We start from the raw sequence: 18,989 nt of genomic DNA, 5'->3' as shown, positions 1-18,989 counted from the left end.
TCAGGAACCAGGTTCAGAGACTGAGTATTAGCAGGAACTGAGGGCAGAGACCAATAAATATTTTTTCTTGTTTCACAAATATATATTTCTTTCTTTTAAATGTTTCCTTTTATTTTGAGAGAGAGAGCACATAAGCAGGGCAAGGGCAGAGAGAGGGAGAGACAGAATCCAACACAGGACTCGAACTCACAAACCGTGAGACCATGACCTGAGCTGAAATCAAGAGTCAGAAGCTTAACTGACTGAGCCACCAAGACACCCCTATATTCCTTTTTCAAAAATCTTTTTATTTGGAAATAATTTTAGACTTACCGAGTCATTGCAAAATTAGTACAGAGTTCCCATATGCTCTTTACCTGGCTTCCCCTAATGCCAACATCTTACATAACCAATAACATAGGATCCCATCAAGATCTCACATTTAATTCTCTTTACTGAGTCTCCTTGGTCTCCTCCCATCTGTTATCATCCTTCTGGCTTTATTGATCTTTTGTGCTCTTGACACTTTTGAAGAGAACAGGCTCGTTGTTTTGTGGAATATCCCTAATATGGATTTGTCTAGTGTTTGCTCAAGATTAGATTGAAAGTTATATGTTTTTGTCAAGATTACCACTGAAGCAGTGTTTGCCTTTCTCAATGTACCATATTAGGAGGTATATGATGTTGATGTGTCTTTTTTACCAGTGATAACTTTGATCACTTGATTAAGGTGTATTGTCCAGTTTTCTCCAAGGCAAAATTACAGTTTTCCTCTTTGTAATTAGTGAACATTTTGTTGGGATAGTGACACTGTGCAACTACCCTGTGTCTTATCATACCTCTGCCCACTTGCTGTAGCATCCATCAGTGACTCTTGCCTGCAACAGTTATTATTATGGTTGTTTGCCTAATGATGGTTTGTGTTTCCATTACTTCTTCCATAAATTATTAATTGAAATTCTGTGAGAAAATACGTCCTTTTTTTCTCTTAATCTATTTATATCAGTATGGACTCATGGATATTTTATTGTAGGTGTATAATCCAGTGCTATTATTATTCATTTTTTGGCTCAAATTGTTCCCGATTTGGCCATCAAGAGCTCTTTGCAGTGGGCCCCTGTGCCTTTTTGACATGCTTCTATCATTTTTTTGAGTACTCTTTGACAACATAAGGTGCTGTAGAGTCATCTTGTGCATTCCCTTCCCCCGCCCTGGAATCAACCATTTCTCTAAAGAATGCTGGTTTCTTTTATTGGAGAATATACTTAAAAAACAAGATTTGAATGCTGGGTGTACTCATTCCTGCTGGGGTGTCATTGCTTCTGGGCCCTCTTGGTGGCTAGAACTAGGATATATATGTATGTCTACTCATAGATGAAAACACACACTCTGTGTTCATTTTTATGTCTGTCTGTATACATATTTAAAGCCATGATACCTTCACTTCCAGTCCAACACCACAAGTTTCATTCTTGCCTTCCTTTGTGCTTATTTGTAACTCCTTTCTCTAACAGTAAGAAAACCTAGCTCTCACTGTTTGTAATATATTTACTTATTTGCTTAGTCCTAGTATAACATAAAGTGGTTTTACAATTATTAAGCCATACCCCTGTAAAAACAGGTTTATTAGCTATAGAAGAATATTTGTATATCGTTCTTTTCATCTTCAGCCTTACAGTATATAGTCAAAGTACTGTTTTATTTTTTTTTTTAACTTACCTATTTATTTTGAGAGAGGGAGAGAGAGAGAGAGAGAAAGAGAATTCTAAGCAGGCTCCACACTAACATGAACTGTGAGATCATGACCTGAGCCAAAGTCAGATACGCCACTGACTGAGCCACCCAGGTGTCCCTCAAAGTATTATTTTACGGTTATTTAGATTGGCTTTCTCCCTCGCTCCCTTCATTATGCTTCTCATTTGTAATCCTTAGGTTCATGTGTTACTTTTCTTTACATTTTGAGTTCCCCCTACATCCTGTTTAATTGAAACTAGTCATTTCTCTTGGGGGGTATGTGAAACATTATCATAGTTCTAAAAGTCAGACCCTATACAAAAGGTCATCTTATAGAAGGGGCACTGCCCTCTTCCCAGCTTTCCCATTCTGAATACCCTGTTGTTTCCATCCTGTGCCCACCTTGCTCCCTGCAGAGACCACCACACTCAGTTTCTGCTTTATCCTTCCTATATTTTTATGGGCTAGATGACCAGATACATGCATATTTTCTTACATCTTTTTCTTTCTCACATAGATACTCTTTTGTAATTTGCTTTACTTCACTTAAAAGTGTATCCTGGAAATCACTCCATATGTGTTCTTAGAGATTATCCTCGTTTCTTTTTTTTATAGCTGCGTAAACATGATAGTTATTATATGAATATAATAGTTTATGCAAATATTCTCTTATCACTATAAAAGGATTTTAGATGGACCTGTGTACCCTAGCTGCAGAAGAGAGGAGGTGCTTATAAATAAAGCCAGCTCTGTGCTCTGATTCCTCTTATAGATTTGGCAGAGTTCCTTTAGGCTGCCTTCCTTATTTCCTCTTACCTCTGGGTTTTGGTTCTGTTTTTCTGTCTCAGAAAGAGCATCAGCTTCTTTTCAGATACTTCCATTTTCCAAGCAGGAGGATTGTTTACTCACTGGAAATACAGCTATTACTTGTGGTGGACTTTGTAAGAACTGTCTCTACAGGTGCTAGCTGTCTCTTTTCTGGACACTATAGTAGTTGTAAGAAGAGACTAACTTAGGGGCACCTGGCTGGCTCAATTGGTGGAGCATGTAACTCTTGATCTTGGGGTTGTGAGTTCGAGCCCCACGTCGGGTTCTAAATAAATAAATAAATAAATAAATAAATCTAAAGAAAAGAGAGAGAGAGACTAACTTGGGTCAAGCATGTGAAGGCAAGTGTGAGGAATAATTTTGCTTGGGCAGTATAAGTAAAAATCATGTGTTCCATCCCCAAGTTCTCTCACATCTTTGTTTTAGGTTGAACCTTAATTTCTTTGTTTGAGTTTTTTTTAAATGTTTATTTTTGAGAGAGAAAATAGAGAGAGACAGAGCATGAGCAGGGGAGGGGCAGAGGGAGACAGAAGGGAGACAGAATACAAAGCAGGCTCCAGGCTCTGATGAGCTGTCAGCACAGAGCCTGATACGGGGCTCGAACTCACAAACCACGAGATCACCACCTGAGCCAAAGTCGGATGCTCAATTGACTGAGCCACCCAGGTGCCCCTGAATTTTTTAAATACCAAAAATTAACATGACACCTTTGAAGAAAAAGGAGAAATGCAGATAAGCAGGGAAAAATCATTAAAGCTACTCAAAATTCTACCACCCAGAGAGGACTACTGTTAACATTTTGAGGTATAGCCTTCTAGCTTTTCCCCCATCTACATATATTTCTGTTGCATATGTTGTATATATATGTGTATATATGTACCATATTTATGAGTATATCTATATTTTACAGTACATATTTGTATCTTTGTCTTTTTCGTAATGAGTATTTTAACTGTGTAAATGCTCTGTCACTAGCTTTTTAAAACTGTAGATGAAGTGCTATATCTGAAAGTCTCCTCTCCTGCCCTCTGTTAAAAATCAAAACTATTCTAAGATTAAAAAACAGACAGTTATACTTACCAGTTTCAGATAAATTTGTATTTAAAGGGTCTTACATACTACAATATTTTTGGCACATGAAAATATGTTTGTCAGACTCCAGAATTACATAACCTAAAGAGTTGGGTATGAACCTTTTGGGATATTTTGGTTGGAAGTTGGATTCCTCCAATAAAATATTTCTTGTCTTGTAGTTAAAATATACTCGCCCTGGGCTTCCTACCTTCAGCCAGGAAGTACTACACAAATGGAAGTCAGATATCAAGAAATATCATCGCATTCAGTGCCCTAACCAGGTGGTTCTTTCTCATTCATTTTTTCAGTAAATGTTTATCAAGGTTATCAAACTTCTGTCTCAGTTACTGATTCCTTCATGACAAAGTTATCTGAACCTTAGTGGCTTAAAACATTAGTTATTTCATTTGTTCAGAATTCTGTGAATCAGTAATTCTGGCAGGGCTCAGAGAGCCTTCTCCTGCTAAACATGGCGTCAGCTGGGATCACTCATGGGTTGTATTCAGCTGCAAGCTCAGATGGGATCTGAACGTCCAAGATAGCTTCTGTGCAGCTAATTGAGCTGGGAGCTTCGCTCTCCACATGGCCTCTCTGTCCATGAGGTTGTAGTGGGTTACCAGCAGGGTACATGGCAACTGACTTCTTAGAGTGTTCCAAGAACATGCAGATGAAAGCTGTAGATCTCTCAGGCCTAGCTTCAGAATTTGTTCAGCAATATTTCCATGGCATTCTATTGGTCAAAGGAATCACAGGGTTAACCCAGATTCAAAGGGAGGGTGAATAGATTCCTCTTCTTACAGGGAAGAGTGGCAGAGAATTTCCATTATTTCTTTAATCCACCACAGCTGTATACGCAGTACTTTGGGAAGGAGGATATCTACCAGAAACAGGAGACATATTTATACTGAAGAAGGCAGATTTAAAAAAAAAAAAAAAATCCAACCATGCAATTTTCTGTTTCTCTAAAAGTCAGAGAAAAAGTATCAGGGAAGGGAATATCTTAAGCCCTTCTTTTTTTAAAAAAATACCTTTTCATGGTTTTCCTTTTTCCTTTTGTGGCTTGTGTGTGAATTTTTTTCTGTTTGGTTTGTAGTACAATTTATTGGGCTTCTTCCTCTAAATGTAGGGTTGGTCAGTGTGAACGGCCAGATTGCTAAGAGAAGGATGAGGTTTGGTATAATCTTCACATTATTTCTTCTTCTCTCTTTCAGGGTTGTGAGGCTGTCTACAGTAGTGTATCAGGCCTTAAGGCTCACCTGGGCTCTTGTACCTTGGTTTGTAACTTTCTGAATGCTTTATCTTAATGTGATCTCTCAAACAAAAGTCTGACATGGAAGAGAATTCAGTTTAGGCGAACAGCTAGTCACCCTGTTTACTGTTAAGTTCAGAGGCTTGTTTAGTTTTTTATGTCCTAAAGATTCTTGATCTGGTATTGGATGGGATGTCCTGATATGTCCAAGATATAGAAGAAGCCAACATAGCCTTAAGTCTTATCAATTAAAAAAGTTGGAGGAAAAGTATTATTATTAGTTTTGAGTCTATATCAGGGAGGTAACTTTTTCTACCTGAGCCTGTCCTGCCCTGGACCTGCCCTGTTTATTGGGCCTTAAAATTTCTAGAATCAGTTTACATGTGCTTATCTGGATGATGAAGATCCTCTAATCCCACCTGAATTATATAGCCTCTGGGGATGGGAGGTAGACTCTAGCCCTGGGTGTCAGGCAAACAGATATTCACCTCACTGCATCTTTTCTGTGTTGACCCAGGTGCCCTCTGACTCACAGACATGGGGACTGCTGCCACTTTTTAATTCCATTCAGAAATATCTCCTCACACAAAATTAGCACCATGGACACTCAGAGCTTCAGGAGGGGAGAGAAATCTCAGTTCAAAGCAGCAAGGGAGTGTAGGCATCCAACCCAGATCTGGCCACAAGTGCTTAGGTGTTTGTCATCATGATCTTAGTTTCTGAGTCCTTAAACTAGGCATTATGGACAATACACCTCTAATTCTGGATTTGCAAGGCACTCTTTGGAGCAGTGGATTATAGCGGGAAGAATTATACATTGGTGCCTCTGGTGAACTTCAGGAGTTTGATCATGTGGGAAGAGGAACCAAGAGAATCTGGAAGTGAAGTGACAGAAACTAGGGAAGATAGAAAAGGGTGATTTGTTACATAATAAAAGTAGGAATACTTTAGGTTGTGTTGAGGGGGTGGGGGTATTATGTACAGAACTATATTAGGATAGATTTCTAGTGGTAATAGTCTGCCTAAATCTGGTTTTCCCAAGTATATTGCTGTATTGGATTTTCTTCCTTCTTACCTTTGCTGAAGGAAAATCCCCTCTTTTCATCTCTAACAATCCCCACACATGGCCCAGGTACGTGTTCCTGAATTTACCAGTAATTCCCTTTTCTTTCTCTCTCAAAAACAGGGAAACTTTGTGGCTGGAAAATACAAGTGTCTTCTGTGTCAAAAAGAATTTGTGTCAGAGAGTGGTGTCAAGTATCACATCAACTCTGTCCACGCCGAGGTGAGGTCCCTGCTTTTCCCATCATGTTTTTGTAATCCTTGGAACCCATACATGTGCCCCAAGAAAGGTGGAATTTGTGTGTTGTGTTGGGCTAGGACTGCCAAGGAAAGTAGCTTGAAAGTGGTTACTGGAGACATTGGAGTTAAAATACTTCGTAAAATTAGATGCATAATTATATTTTCTATGAAAGCATTTGTAGTCAGTATAAGTCTGAGCATCCTTGAGCTCTTCTGAGTCTTTTAAATTCAGTTAAATCAGGCATGTGGGCAGTAGGCTGAGTTTACACCTTTGGAATTCTTGTTTCCTGACGTTCTCCATACTTCCGTTTTCTAGTATTCTAATTAATGTTGTGGAGCAACCTGTTTTTAAGGTTGTTTAAAATACCGAAAAGAGGGGCGCCTGGGTGGCTCAGTCGGTTGGGTGACCGACTTCGGCTCAGGTCATGATTTCACGGTCCGTGAGTTCGAGCCCCTCATCGGGCTCTGTGCTGACAGCTCAGAGCCTAGAGCCTGTTTCAGATTCTGCATCTCCCTGTCTCTCTGACCCTCCCCCTTTCATGCTGTGTCTCTGTCTCAAAAATAAATAAACGTAAAAAAAAAAAAAAACCGCAAAGAAACAACTATGAAAGACATTAATGAGACAGCTGGAGTCATTGGAATACGACTCTATTAAATAATCATAGTGAGTCAATGTTAATGTTCCCAAATGTGATCATTGTATTGTTTTGCAGGGGAATGCCCTTGTTCTTAGGTAGATATATGCTGAAATTTTTAGGGATGAAATACGCCTGAAAATAAATTGCAAATGGAAGAAGGAAGAAAGGAAAGAGAGGTTAACGATGGTAAATCTAGGGTTCATTGAACTATTAGAACTTTTCTGAAGGTTTGTACATTTTGACAATTAAAAAACAAATTCTGTGTAAAAGTGTTCTAAAGTTCAGGGGTGCCTGGGTGGTTCAGTTGGTTGAGTGTCCGACTTCGGCTTAGGTCATGATCTCGCAGTCTGTGAGTTTGGGCCCCTTGTTGGGCTCTGTGCTGACAGCTTAGAGCCTGGAGCCTGCTTTAGATTCTGTGTCTCCCTCTCTCTCTGCCCCTCCCCTGCTCACGCTCTCTCTCTCTTTCTCTCTCTCTCTCTCAAAAAATAAACATTTGAAAGAAAAATTTTTAAAAATGCTTTAAAGTTCAGAAAGCTGAGTCTTTTTTTTCTCTTAGGGCAAGTTTTTAGTAATATAGGTGAGTAGAGAAATTGTTTCCTGTATAATTAAATACCCGTATTGCAAAAGCTAAAGGAGTAGAGTGCATTCTCTTGGAATATCTGACTGCAGAAACTATTGTTGCCTGATAAGGAAAAATAGCAAGCACCTTCAGCTGTTCTCTGCCCTCACATTTAATAGTTTTTAACAATGTGGGCTGTAGTTAGTGTCATCAAATGTGGTTCTTGTTGTTTTACCAGTTTAAGCTTTGGGAGGCCCTTTCCATGTCTGAGATTTCTTCTGGAATGCAGTCCTATCTTTTTTTTATAATAATAGTGTACCTTTTTATGCTTCAGGAAGTACTTAAAAGATAATTATCTCAAGGTCCCTGGGTGGCTCAGTTGGTTAAGTGCCTGATTGTTGATTTTGGCTCAGGTCATGATCTCATGGTTCCTTAGTTTGAGACCCGTGTCAGGTTCTACACTGACAGCTCAGAGCCTGAAGCCTGTTTCGGATTCTGTGTCCTCCTCTCTCTCTCTGCCTCTTCCCCGCTTGTGTACATGTTCTCCCTCTGTCTCAAAAATGAATAAATAAACATTAAAAAAAAAAAATTATCTCCTGACAAAATCTGGCCTTTATGTAGTTAACCAGTTTTCTCCAGTTTCCTCTTAAAAAGTTGGAACCAACAAATTTCACTTAGTTTGGGGCTTGTTCCCCAGGCATTTGTTCAATGATTTGTGCCTGTGTTTATGAATTATATGTGGTGGTAAAACATTTTTATTCTGTTCCTCCCTTTCTGCCTCGCATGTTCTTACACTACTTTTTTTTTAAACAGGAATTTTCAAATACATGAAAACGGACAAAATAGTGTAATGAATAGCATTAACAGATATGAATAGCTTTAACAGATTGGCCAACAAGTTTATGGCCAATCTTGTTTTCATTTATAACCACACCTACTTCTCTTGTTCCTTAAAGGCTTATTTTTTTTTTAAGTTTATTTATTTTGAGAGAGAGTGTGTGTGCATGTGCACACAAGCAGGGGAGGGGCAGGGAGAGCGAGAGGGAGAGAGAAACCCAAGCAGGCTCCATGCTGTTAAAGCAGAGCCTGACTCTTGATCCCACCATCCTTGAGATCATGACCTGAGCCAAAATCAATAGTCAGGCACTTAACTGACTGTGCCACCCAGGTGCTCCTTAAAGGCATATTTTGAACAAATTTCACATACCCTGTCAACTGTCACTGCTTCTTTCACTGTGTCTAAAATATAGGGACTTTTAAAAGTATATGACCGCAACCATCATTACACCTAAAAAAAATTAACAATGATTCTTGCATATCATTATATACCTAGTTATTATTTAAATTATTTAAATTTCCCTGATTGCCTCATAATTTTTTTTTTCATAGTTGGCTTGTTCAAATCAGGAGCAAAAAAAAAAAGGTCCATATACTGTATGTTTTTTTTTTTTTCAACATTTATTTATTTATTTATTTATTATTTAAAAAAAAAAATTTTTTTTTTTCAACGTTTTTTTATTTATTTTTGGGACAGAGAGAGACAGAGCATGAACGGGGGAGGGGCAGAGAGAGAGGGAGACACAGAATCGGAAACAGGCTCCAGGCTCCGAGCCATCAGCCCAGAGCCTGACGCGGGGCTCGAACTCACGGACTGCGAGATCGTGACCTGGCTGAAGTCGGATGCTTAACCGACTGCGCCACCCAGGCGCCCCAACATTTATTTATTTTTGAGACAGAGAGAGACAGAGCATGAACGGGGGAGGGTCAGAGAGAGAGGGAGACACAGAATCTGAAACAGGCTCCAGGCTCTGAGCCATCAGCACAGAGCCTGACGCGGGGCTTGAACTCAAGAACCGTGAGATCATGACCTGAGCCGAAGTCGGACGCTTAACCGACTGAGCCACCCAGGCGCCCCTATACTGTATGTTTTAATTTAGAGTGCTATCCAATAGAAATGTAATGTGAGTCATGTATGTAATTTAAAATTTTCTAGTAACCACATTTCAAAAGTATAAAGAAAAACAGGTGATATTAATGTTGATAATATATTTTATTTAATCCAGTATATCTAAAATACTATCTTTTGAACATGTAGTCAGTAAAAAATTATTGAGATACTTTATATTTTTTCATGCTAAATCTTTGAAATTTCATGTCTATTTGTTATATATTGAAAGCGTAACAGGGCGCCTGAGTGGCTCAGTCGGTTGAGCGTCCGACTTCAGCTCGGGTCACGATCTCATAGTCTGTGGGTTCGAGCCCCGTGTCGGGCTCTGTGCTGACAGCTCAGAGCCTGGAGCCTGCTTCCGATTCTGTGTCTCCCTCTCTCTCTGCCCCTTCCCCGCTCATGCTCTCTCTCTCTCTCTCAAAAATAAAAATAAAAACATTAAAAAAATTTAGAAAGCCTATCTCATTTTGGATTAGTCATTTTTCAAGAGCTCATTAGCCACATGTGGCTAGTGACTATCTCATTGGACAATGCAGGTCTAGAAGTTTCCCTTTCCTCTCCCCCCACCCCAAATTTATTTGTTGAAGAAACAAGGTCATATATGCACATTTTGGATTTTGTTGATTACATTCCTGTGGTGGTGGTCCTCTAGCAGAGTATTTCCTATAAACTGGTTGTTAGACCTAGAAGACTGATCAGATCACTTGATTTAGATTGAAGTCTGTCTTTCTTTCTTTCTTTCTTTCTTTCTTTCTTTCTTTTTTTCTGCAAGAATATTTCATAGTTGGAGTCCATGTTCCTTAACTCTTAATTTTTTAAACTGAGTCTTAGAGAAATTAAGTAATTTCCCCATGGTCACAGAGACAGAAACAGAGTTGAGATTTGCACCCAGGCGGTCTGGCTGCATGCAAATACTATCATGAAATAAAAATCTCCTATGACCCAATGCTTTATATCTCATGAGAGTTTTACAAAGGAGATAGATGAGTGGGATGATGCTAAGTGATCAGACTTCGTGGATCACTTATTGAAGTACCCTAAATCACGTCTTACACAATAAATGCTTATAATGACTGCTCATGATGAATTTCTTCAGTTTCAAGTACAGAGTTCTAAGCTATGGTTCCCTGTTTCCTCCTTACTGTGTTCTGCCCTAACCGTGCCTTTTAGAGATTCTTCCCACACCCATTCTTTATGTTCTCTACTGTGTATTGATTGACTGGATGATTTTTCCATTTTGCCTCTGTAGGACTGGTTCGTTGTAAACCCAACCACAACCAAAAGCTTTGAAAAGCTAATGAAGATAAAGCAGCGGCAGCAAGAAGAAGAAAAGCGGAGGCAGCAGCACAGGAGCAGAAGGTCTCTGCGAAGGCTGCAGCAGCCTGGCATCGAGCTTCCTGAGGCAGAGCTGAGTCTTAGAGTAGGGAAGGATCAGAGGAGGAGTAACGAGGAATTGCTAGTGTCGACCTCCTGTAAGGAACCGGAGCAGGAGCCAGTGCCAGCACAATTCCAGAAAGTAAAGGCCCCAAAGACTAATCATAAACGAGGAAGGAAATAGGCAGGCAGTGTGAAAGCTCCTAGGAAAGCGGACATGATGCCATTGTCACGGGGGCCTGTGCTGGGAGGACTGAGTCACGGGGGCTGAGTGAGGAGAAATGCACTCTCTCAGCGGTTTGTGTAAGGCTGTGACTTTCTCAGCTCCTTCCTCCTGTGTAAATTTCACTGTTCTCCCTATTTATTCACTTTGACCCCTCCCCCTCTCCCCCCCTTTTTGGTAGGTTTTCCTGCTATTCCTCATTGGAGTCCTCTTGTTTTTCTCTTATCTTGCCCAAAGAGCTCCCTCTTAAGGCCAACTGTGGGCCCCTCTTGCCCTGTACAAAACTGAGAAACCTGTTTGGTTGTCCTTTTCCTTCCTGGGCTATAGAATGTTCTTGGAAGCTCCATTGATTAGTAGTCATTCCATCATCTTGCTTATAAAACAATTCCAAATTAATTTTTTAAAACCATACTGATTTACCATTTTGTATTTGTGATTTAACAATCCTAGAAGCTAGAACTGTTGTCACTCATGTAAAAAGCTTATCCTGTCTCCTTGGGAAGCAGATTTTATGGAGGCTGTTTGTTCTCTCAATATGTAAGAAAATGGATGTAGGATGAAAAAGCTAGAACCTCGCTACACTGGTTTTACTGGGAAATGTTTTGTTTATCCCAAGTAGCATTGACTGACTAGACCCACAGGCATGAAAAGCAGCCCAAACATTAAAATGTCGCAAACATTAAAATGATTGGAAAGAAGGAAGTAGAAGAAGCAATAAATACTGCCTCATCTTTCCTGGGGCTTGAGGCCTCATTGGTTGCTATGATCAGTGCCCTCCTAAAGCTTGTTTTCTCCCCCAGTTTTATGGATTGAGAAATACCACATTGCACTTGATGTTTTGACACAGAATCCTAGTGTTCCTGGTAATGCCACTAAGACTGGCAGCCAAGGTGCACATTCCTTCTCCCCTGGACTTGACCTTACCTGTTAGTCTATGCCGTGCTAAGTCTATTCCTCCCTTTAGCCAACCTCTGTCTCTTGGAATTTTCTGAGAATATTGTCCTCTATCCTCTTTTATATGTGGAGTTCTATCCTCTTTATATCTTGAGACTTTGTCACCAGATGTAGATATTTATCTGGAGTTGGAAAGAAAAATTCCTTTTCTGTACCTCATGCCTACCTGCTAATGTCTAGTGGGCTACTTCTCTTCAAGGCTGGCTTTCTCTGGAACATTGTTTAGACCAGCTCTGTTGTTGTGTTTCCACATTCTCTTCCCCTTTTCCATAAATATTGGTCTTATATATTCTTGCCAATTTTTGTGGCATATGCCACATAAAAAGCAAGGACCCTTAACCCTGATATGGATAAACACTACCTTTTCAAATTCTGAAAGGCTGTTACTACTCTTTAACTCTGTATTTTGTGCTGCTCCACATAGCTTTAAAATGTGGGCTTTTGTGAAGACCACTTTCAAACGGGAGCATTGAAACCAGATTTGGAGACTGCCAAAATAGATAGTCGTGAAACAAGTGAAGGACACGGTATGTCCACTCTACATTTTCATTGGCAGTTGCACCCTTAAAACCCTTTCAGTAGATGAGGATTGTCAGGGAGGAGAAATGAAGAAGCTATATTAATTTCTGGTGAGTAAGACTTGGGGAATGTTGGGCAATGACAAAAGAAATAAATGACTGTCGGTTAGAATGATGTTTCCAGTTCATTGACTCCAACCTGCTATTTGACTCCTTGCTGACAAAGTGTATGGGGGTAAGAAAACAGCTGAACGTGGGAGTGGGTTTGAAATAAGTTCCAAATGCAGCGTCTTAGTGGTTCTTTAGCTCCTGAAGTCTGCTGGTTAGTGAATACATTTGTTTGAGATTAAAGTGAATTAGTGTAGAAAACTTGTCCAGTCTCATCCAGGACCCTCGCAGGCACTTTTAAAATTTTTCCTTCCTGAGGCCAGGTCTCACTCAGCAGGAGTATCCTAATCATACTATTGAGTTTTTAAGTTTTTTAAACAAAATTCATTTGAATAACAAATTTGACAATATCAGGTATAGCCAGGTTGTGTGGAATGTGAACTCTCATGCACGGTTTGGAATTTAAATTGGTACAATTACTTTGGAAACAACTTGGCAGTATCTAGTAGAGCTGAAAATACGCCCCTAAGACTCGATAGTTTTACTCCTGGGTATATACAGAGAAAATCCTCTTGCCCAGGTGTACCAGGAGACATAAACAAGAATGATGTAGCAGAGTCTACTAACTGTCTGCCAAAATCTGCTCTCACTTTGCAGACCCCTAGGATTATAGGACAAATGGCTAGATTATGTTCCTGGCCCTCCAATCCCCTGCCCCTGTAGTGAAGGGTAGCTAACTAACTTCTCTCCAGTAGAACGTGAATGGGAGTGATGTGTGATACCTCCAGGGTAGAAGTTTTAAGAAAGGGCACCTCTGTGCTTTCTTTTCCCTTCATCGGGCCATATGAAGATAATAAAATGGCTTTAGGGGGTGGTAGAGCACAAAATGGAAAATGGTTGATGTCCTGAATCACCCCATGAAGGACTAATTGCTAGCCAGGAACATCTGAGACTATTAAAGAGAAAAAAAAAAATCTGTTTTTTGAGACATTATACATGCTTGGGTCTCTTTGTTAGCTTACTCTACTACATAATTTAATTGTGTATCATCAGAAGCGGTAAATACAGTGGAATACTGTATAGCTGTGAAATTAACTAGGGCTTGTATCATGAATACATCTTAAAAATGGGAAAAGCAGGTTACAGAATACATCAAGTGTACCATTTATGTGAGGTTTAAAAACATGTAAAAATATTCCATATTGTTTATGGAAATGTATATGTTATATAATATATATTTAGTATATGTTTATAGTTTTATATATATATATATATATATGGCATGAAAACATGCACAGAAATAATAAACACCATATTTAGGACAGTGCTTCTGGGATTCAGAGGGACTACAGTGAATTTGTAAGTTCTTATTTCTTAAGGTGGATAGTGAGTTTGTTGTAGTTTTCTATATTGTGTGTCTGAAATACTTCATTTTATGTATTTCTTTTGAAAGACTTCATTTGAAAAATCAGCTCTCACAAATTATTGCTCCTCTTTTTAAAAGGGGTCACTTTAGAAATTTTACTTGTGCTTCATTCTTTTTTAAAATGTTTATTTATTTGAGAGAGAGGAAGCACAAGTGTGTGGGGGAGGGGCAGAGAGAGAGGGAGAGAGAGAATCCCAACCAGGCTCCAGCACAGATACCAGACTGTGAGTTCATGACCTGAGCCGAAATCAGGAGTCAGACGCTTAACCGACTGAGCCACCCCGGCGCCCCATTTGTGCTTCATTCTTAACCTTTCATTTTCCTCTCCCCTGTAGTCTGCTCTTACCCCTGTCTCCTGTTCACTTTCTATTTCAGCCACCCCAGTTCAAACCATCATCACCTCTTGCCTAGATGACAATAGCTTCCTAATTGTTTCCTGCTGATTTTTACTGGCTTGGATACGCTTCCCAGAACAGCTGTAGTGAGTTTTTAAAATTGTCAATCAGACCTCATTCAAGGGCTAAAAGCCTGATAATTTCCCAGTGCTCTTAGAATTCAAGCCACTCCCTTTCCTTGTCCCACAGGGCCTGCCACTCCCACTGCTAACCCGTTTAGCTTCCTCTCCCTCCCCTCCACCTAAATTCTCTGACCATTCCCCAGCTACACCTGAGCCACATTGACCTTTCTCTTCCTGGAGCCTGCTAAGCTCATTCCCATTTTAGGGCCTTTGCACTCACTGTTCCGTTGCCTGAAATGGCTTCTTCCCTGGTTTTTGTCCAGTAGACTTCACTGAATCATTTAGGTCTTAACCTAAATTTCCCCTTGGGGGTCTTTTCCATCTAAGTGCACTTTCTGTAACATCACCCTGTTTTAATTTTCTTCATAGCAAAGCAGACAAAAAGTAGACTGACATGGTACCTGGCCAACCTATGCTCACTTGCAGGTATGGATTTCAAAATACCTTTATCAGATGATTCACCCTCGAAAGTCTTCAAGCCCTTAAGAGAGGCCTCACTCTGAAAGGGACAGCCATAAAGCAATACACCAGATCCGTTATCTGGGATGATAGGAATTAAAAATAAACATAGGAGATGGAAGTTATCCACTTCCCAATTTGATCATCGGAACAGTAAAGGCAGGAGGGAAATTAACAGCAGAGTAAGATTCTAGATCACTCCTACTTTCCCAACCCCTTTTCAGCCTTAGTATATATTTTTCTGTGGTTTTCTGCATCCACAGAGAATAGGGCTTCAAATTTGTCTTGGTTACCATGTTTTTCAAGTTGAGTCTTTCTGTATTTTCAGCTCAAGAACTGAAGTATTCAAGTTAAGGAACCTGCATACTATCTAAAATATTACTCTTCTGCGTTGAAATTGTGGTTTTGTTATGTGCACATTTGTAAGAATAAGACTTGCAGAAGTAGTAGTAAGAGAGAGGAGTGATGGAGTAGAAAATACATTACATCGGAAAAATAAAAAAATCAACAGATAATATTAATATACATTTTATTTTTAATAACAATACACATTTAACAAAATTGTTAAAGCTAGAGGTAAAAGGCATTGAGGGAGAAAAAAAATTTAAGCCAATTTTAAGTTCATTTTACATAGGAATAAAACAAAATTCATGAAAATTATTTTGTAGTTTCTTATCACTGACAATTTCTAGAAAACATAAGGTTGGATTATATTTCCCCATAGAGGAGTGATGTTAAAATATGGGGTTATATCCCTGTACTAGGATTTAGCATTCAAATAGTCTAATCATCAATATGTCATAAGTGTAAAAAATGTTTATATTTTTTAGTGCAAAAAAATTTCAAAAACTAAACATCTATACTAATTAAAAATCTTGTTTCCAGTTCTAAATAGACATAAATACAAGGCACATGTTAATTACAAAAGGCATTTCATGTACTATCAAGTGCACACAGAATAAGAAAATGTAATAAGTGACCTAAAACTGAAGTACCTATTATAGTTAACATTAAGTGATCTTGTTATCTTAGAATTTAGAATGTTAGGGAAATAGATATCATAAGACTCTTTTAAAAGGTCTTCCAAATATTTTAACACTTTTCTTGATATCTTTTCCTAAAACAAGCAGAGGCATTCAGTCACCTCATTAATGCCAGAAGTGTTTCTTCACAGAAAAGACTGTCAAAAGTAGTTGACCGAATATACATCCCCTTTCTGCTCTTCCCTTCTCAATTTACCCAGTTGAGGGGCAGAGCATCAGACAAAAGGTCGTTCTGCTCAGTGCTTTTTTTTCTTCCTAGCTCTTCTCCGACTTGCAGTTTACTTTTTCACTCTTCAAAACTGGGGGAAGTGCTTGGCCACTGCTTGTGAACTTGAAAAAGATTAAAAAACACTTTGCCTTTGTGTGGAGCTGGTCAAGAGGCATGAGGATAGTTGGTTGTTTAAAGAGCAGAAGCCACTATATAAAGTCAATCTGAAATGCTAGTCTTAAAAGGTGTTTTTTATATAAAGAAATCTAATTTAGCTAGATGAAGTCACACAACCCTTTTCCTTTCATTTCCTCAAGGTGGTTTCCTTGAGCTAGTTTGAAGTACAGGTGTTTAGGGAATGGTATCAGGTTATCTGGAGATTTGAGGAACATCCTGTTCATCAACAAGATTAATTAAAGGAAAATCTAATTAAGGGATGCCGGTCACACAAATACCTAGCAGTACTATTGGAAGAAAAACACCTAATCTTTCACACTAACACATCATGATGGATGTTTTACCATAGCAGTCAGATCCCAAAGCCTTCCTAACCAAGTCTATATAGCACGTGAGGATTCTTACTCCAGTCCTTATATAATCAGTGTTGTTTTGGGAATTGCTTTGGATTAATATTTGATTTGGTGATTAGGAGAGGTGTTATTGTGGTCTTTGGAGCACCCTGTCCTGGGCACGGGTTATGCCTTCCCTGTAGTCGGTTCCTCCCCCGGACTAAGCACTCCATATACCACTGTTCCTGCTGGAGCTGCTGCTTTTGATTTTTGAGCCAGCTCCTAATAGCCTCCAACTCCTGGCACTGCTGAGTTTGCTGCTGTAATTCCTTCTTTAACTGCTGGTTCTCTCTCCTCATGTCATGGTAGAACTCAAAAGTATACTGCTTTGCTCCTGCCTCCAAGGCCTGGGCCTTCCTTTCAAGCTCTTCTCTTTTTCTTTTTCCCAACTGCCTTGGGTCTGGCTCACTCAATTGTTTTTCCAGTAATGCTTTTTCCTGGACCATCTGGAGCTGGACTTCCAATTTCTTTGCATCGATCTCAGCTTGGGCTTCCTTTTTCTTCTCCTGTAACATCTGTATTTCTCTCTCCTTCTCCTTTACTAGGGAAACATCCCTCAGTGCCTGCAACTGCTGCTTTAAATTGGATTGGAGGTTTTCCTTCTGCAAGAGCTCCCCTTTAAACACTGAGGTTTGTTTTGCAAATCTGGAGGCTGATTCTTGTCTCCTTTGTTCAATCTCCTCACTTTTTTGTAAATAATGTTCCCATAGCTCTTCAGGCTTCCTTCTGTACTCCTCAATTTCCTTGTCTAGGTATTCCAGAAAGAATTGGTTTTCAGTCTGGACAAGTAACTTTTCATTGTATAGCTGCTTGGTTTCCTGCATTACTGATTCTTGCTGCATTCGAGTTTGTTTTATTCGGCTATTCACCTTCCTCAGCTCCGTCATGGTCTTTTCTTTAAAGGTCGTCTCTGACTTTGTTAGCATCTGTGGCTTGAAAATTATATTTATTAAACTAACACACGGTGCAGTGGAACTCCCAGAGTCCTTGGCAAACCTGAAGGAAGAACAAGTGAGGCATTCTCGTATCAATTCTTTTTGTTTTTAATTTTAATTTATTTTTGAGAGAGAGACAGTGCGAGCGGGGGAGGAACAGAGAGAGAGGGAGACACAGAATCTTGGGCAGGCTCCAGGCTCTGAGCTAGCAGCACAGAGCCGGACGCGGGGCTTGAACTCATGAACCATGAGATCATGCCCTGAGCCGAAGTCGGACCCTTAACCGACTGAGCCACCCAGGCGCCCCTCTCCTATCAATTCTTAATGAAAATTTAGTAAATACAAAATGCACAATTGTACTTTAATTCATACAAGAAAATATTTTTGCATACCTATTATGCTCCTGACACTCTGCACGGCACGAGGGATACAGTTTATGGTAAAGGTAAATGAGTGTCGTTTACAGTTTAAGTACACAGTCACTACAACCCTGTCAGGTATCACCTCCATTTTAAAGAGGAGAAAACCGGTTCAGAGACTTTAAATGACGTGGCTACGATTTACACCGCCAGCAAGTGGCAGAGCGTGGGTGTGAAACCCAACCTTGGGAGTTCCTGAACACCATAGCGGCTACGAGGGGGGCCACAGGCACAGTTGGGGTGGTCGGGAGTAACAATAAATTTCCCGGCTTTTCTACCACCTTTCCTGTTTCATGGACACTTCCGTCGAGGGCAGCGCCCCTTCAGTACCTACTTGCTCTGGGAATCCAAGGGTTCATCTCCAAGGTCCCCGTGTGATTCACAGAGGTTGACTGCCGAGGCGGCAGCGCTAGTAGTGCTAGGGTCCTGCGCCACGCAGAAATGGCGTCCCCTTGCGGAAGGTTTCCCTATTTTGTGCTCCTTGGGTCTCGGCGCTGCCCAGCAACTCCGGGGGTCGCACCTCACCCCAGCCCCGGGCGGTCCAACCTGGATCGGCTGAACCTTGCCGGTTGCCGAATAAGCCCTAGCTGCCGGTTCCCTTTCGGCTCCCTTCCTCGCTCCTTGGGAGTCCAAAGAGAAACGCACTGTCTTCATTTTCGAACTCTGGGGGCCCCGCTCTGGGGACCTCATTTCGGCTCGCTTTGGGGACAGGAACTCTGCTCTTCCCAGGCCCTTCCCTACAACGGTGAGTGCCTCTCTTCCTGGCCACCTCCTGCCGTCCTCCGAGCCCATCATTTCCCCCCTCCTGTCCCAACTTGGCGCACAGCCTGGCCGGGAGGGAAGGAATCGCTTGCGCCCGCCCTACCCCATCGCCTTCCCCTTTCGCACTGGTTGGGTTCTAGCCTCTATCTCTGCCCCTCGCGTC

At 40.4% G+C, this 18,989-nt stretch overlaps 2 protein-coding genes across 3 annotated transcripts in view; one reads left to right on the top strand and one right to left on the bottom strand.

Annotated features, from left to right (window-relative positions):
* Positions 1 to 12,774, top strand: part of ZNF512 (zinc finger protein 512) — a 34,248-nt gene extending 21,474 nt beyond the window's left edge. For both annotated transcript variants that reach the window (XM_042933396.1, XM_042933395.1), the window contains exons 11-14: positions 3,795 to 3,896; positions 4,827 to 4,889; positions 6,051 to 6,149; positions 10,561 to 12,774. In XM_042933396.1, the coding sequence (XP_042789330.1) occupies positions 3,795 to 3,896; positions 4,827 to 4,889; positions 6,051 to 6,149; positions 10,561 to 10,869 (573 nt within the window). In that variant the 3' untranslated portion in view covers positions 10,870 to 12,774. The remainder of the gene's footprint in view (positions 1 to 3,794; positions 3,897 to 4,826; positions 4,890 to 6,050; positions 6,150 to 10,560) is intronic.
* A 2,370-nt stretch (positions 12,775 to 15,144) lies between these two features.
* On the bottom strand, positions 15,145 to 18,976 carry CCDC121 (coiled-coil domain containing 121). Its single transcript, XM_042933385.1, has 2 exons — positions 18,399 to 18,976; positions 15,145 to 17,706 (listed from the first exon to the last, which is right to left on the bottom strand). The coding sequence occupies exons 1-2, from the start codon at positions 18,857 to 18,859 to the stop codon at positions 16,740 to 16,742; spliced, it is 1,428 nt and encodes a 475-aa protein (XP_042789319.1). The 5' UTR covers positions 18,860 to 18,976; the 3' UTR covers positions 15,145 to 16,739.
* Between the last annotated feature and the right edge of the window lie 13 nt (positions 18,977 to 18,989).

Source organism: Panthera leo, chromosome A3 (assembly GCF_018350215.1).
Source record: "Panthera leo isolate Ple1 chromosome A3, P.leo_Ple1_pat1.1, whole genome shotgun sequence".
In the NCBI taxonomy this organism is placed as follows: Eukaryota; Metazoa; Chordata; class Mammalia; order Carnivora; family Felidae; genus Panthera; species Panthera leo.
The sequence above is the reverse complement of the archived record's forward strand: the minus strand, read 5'-3'. Positions and strand labels throughout refer to the sequence as shown.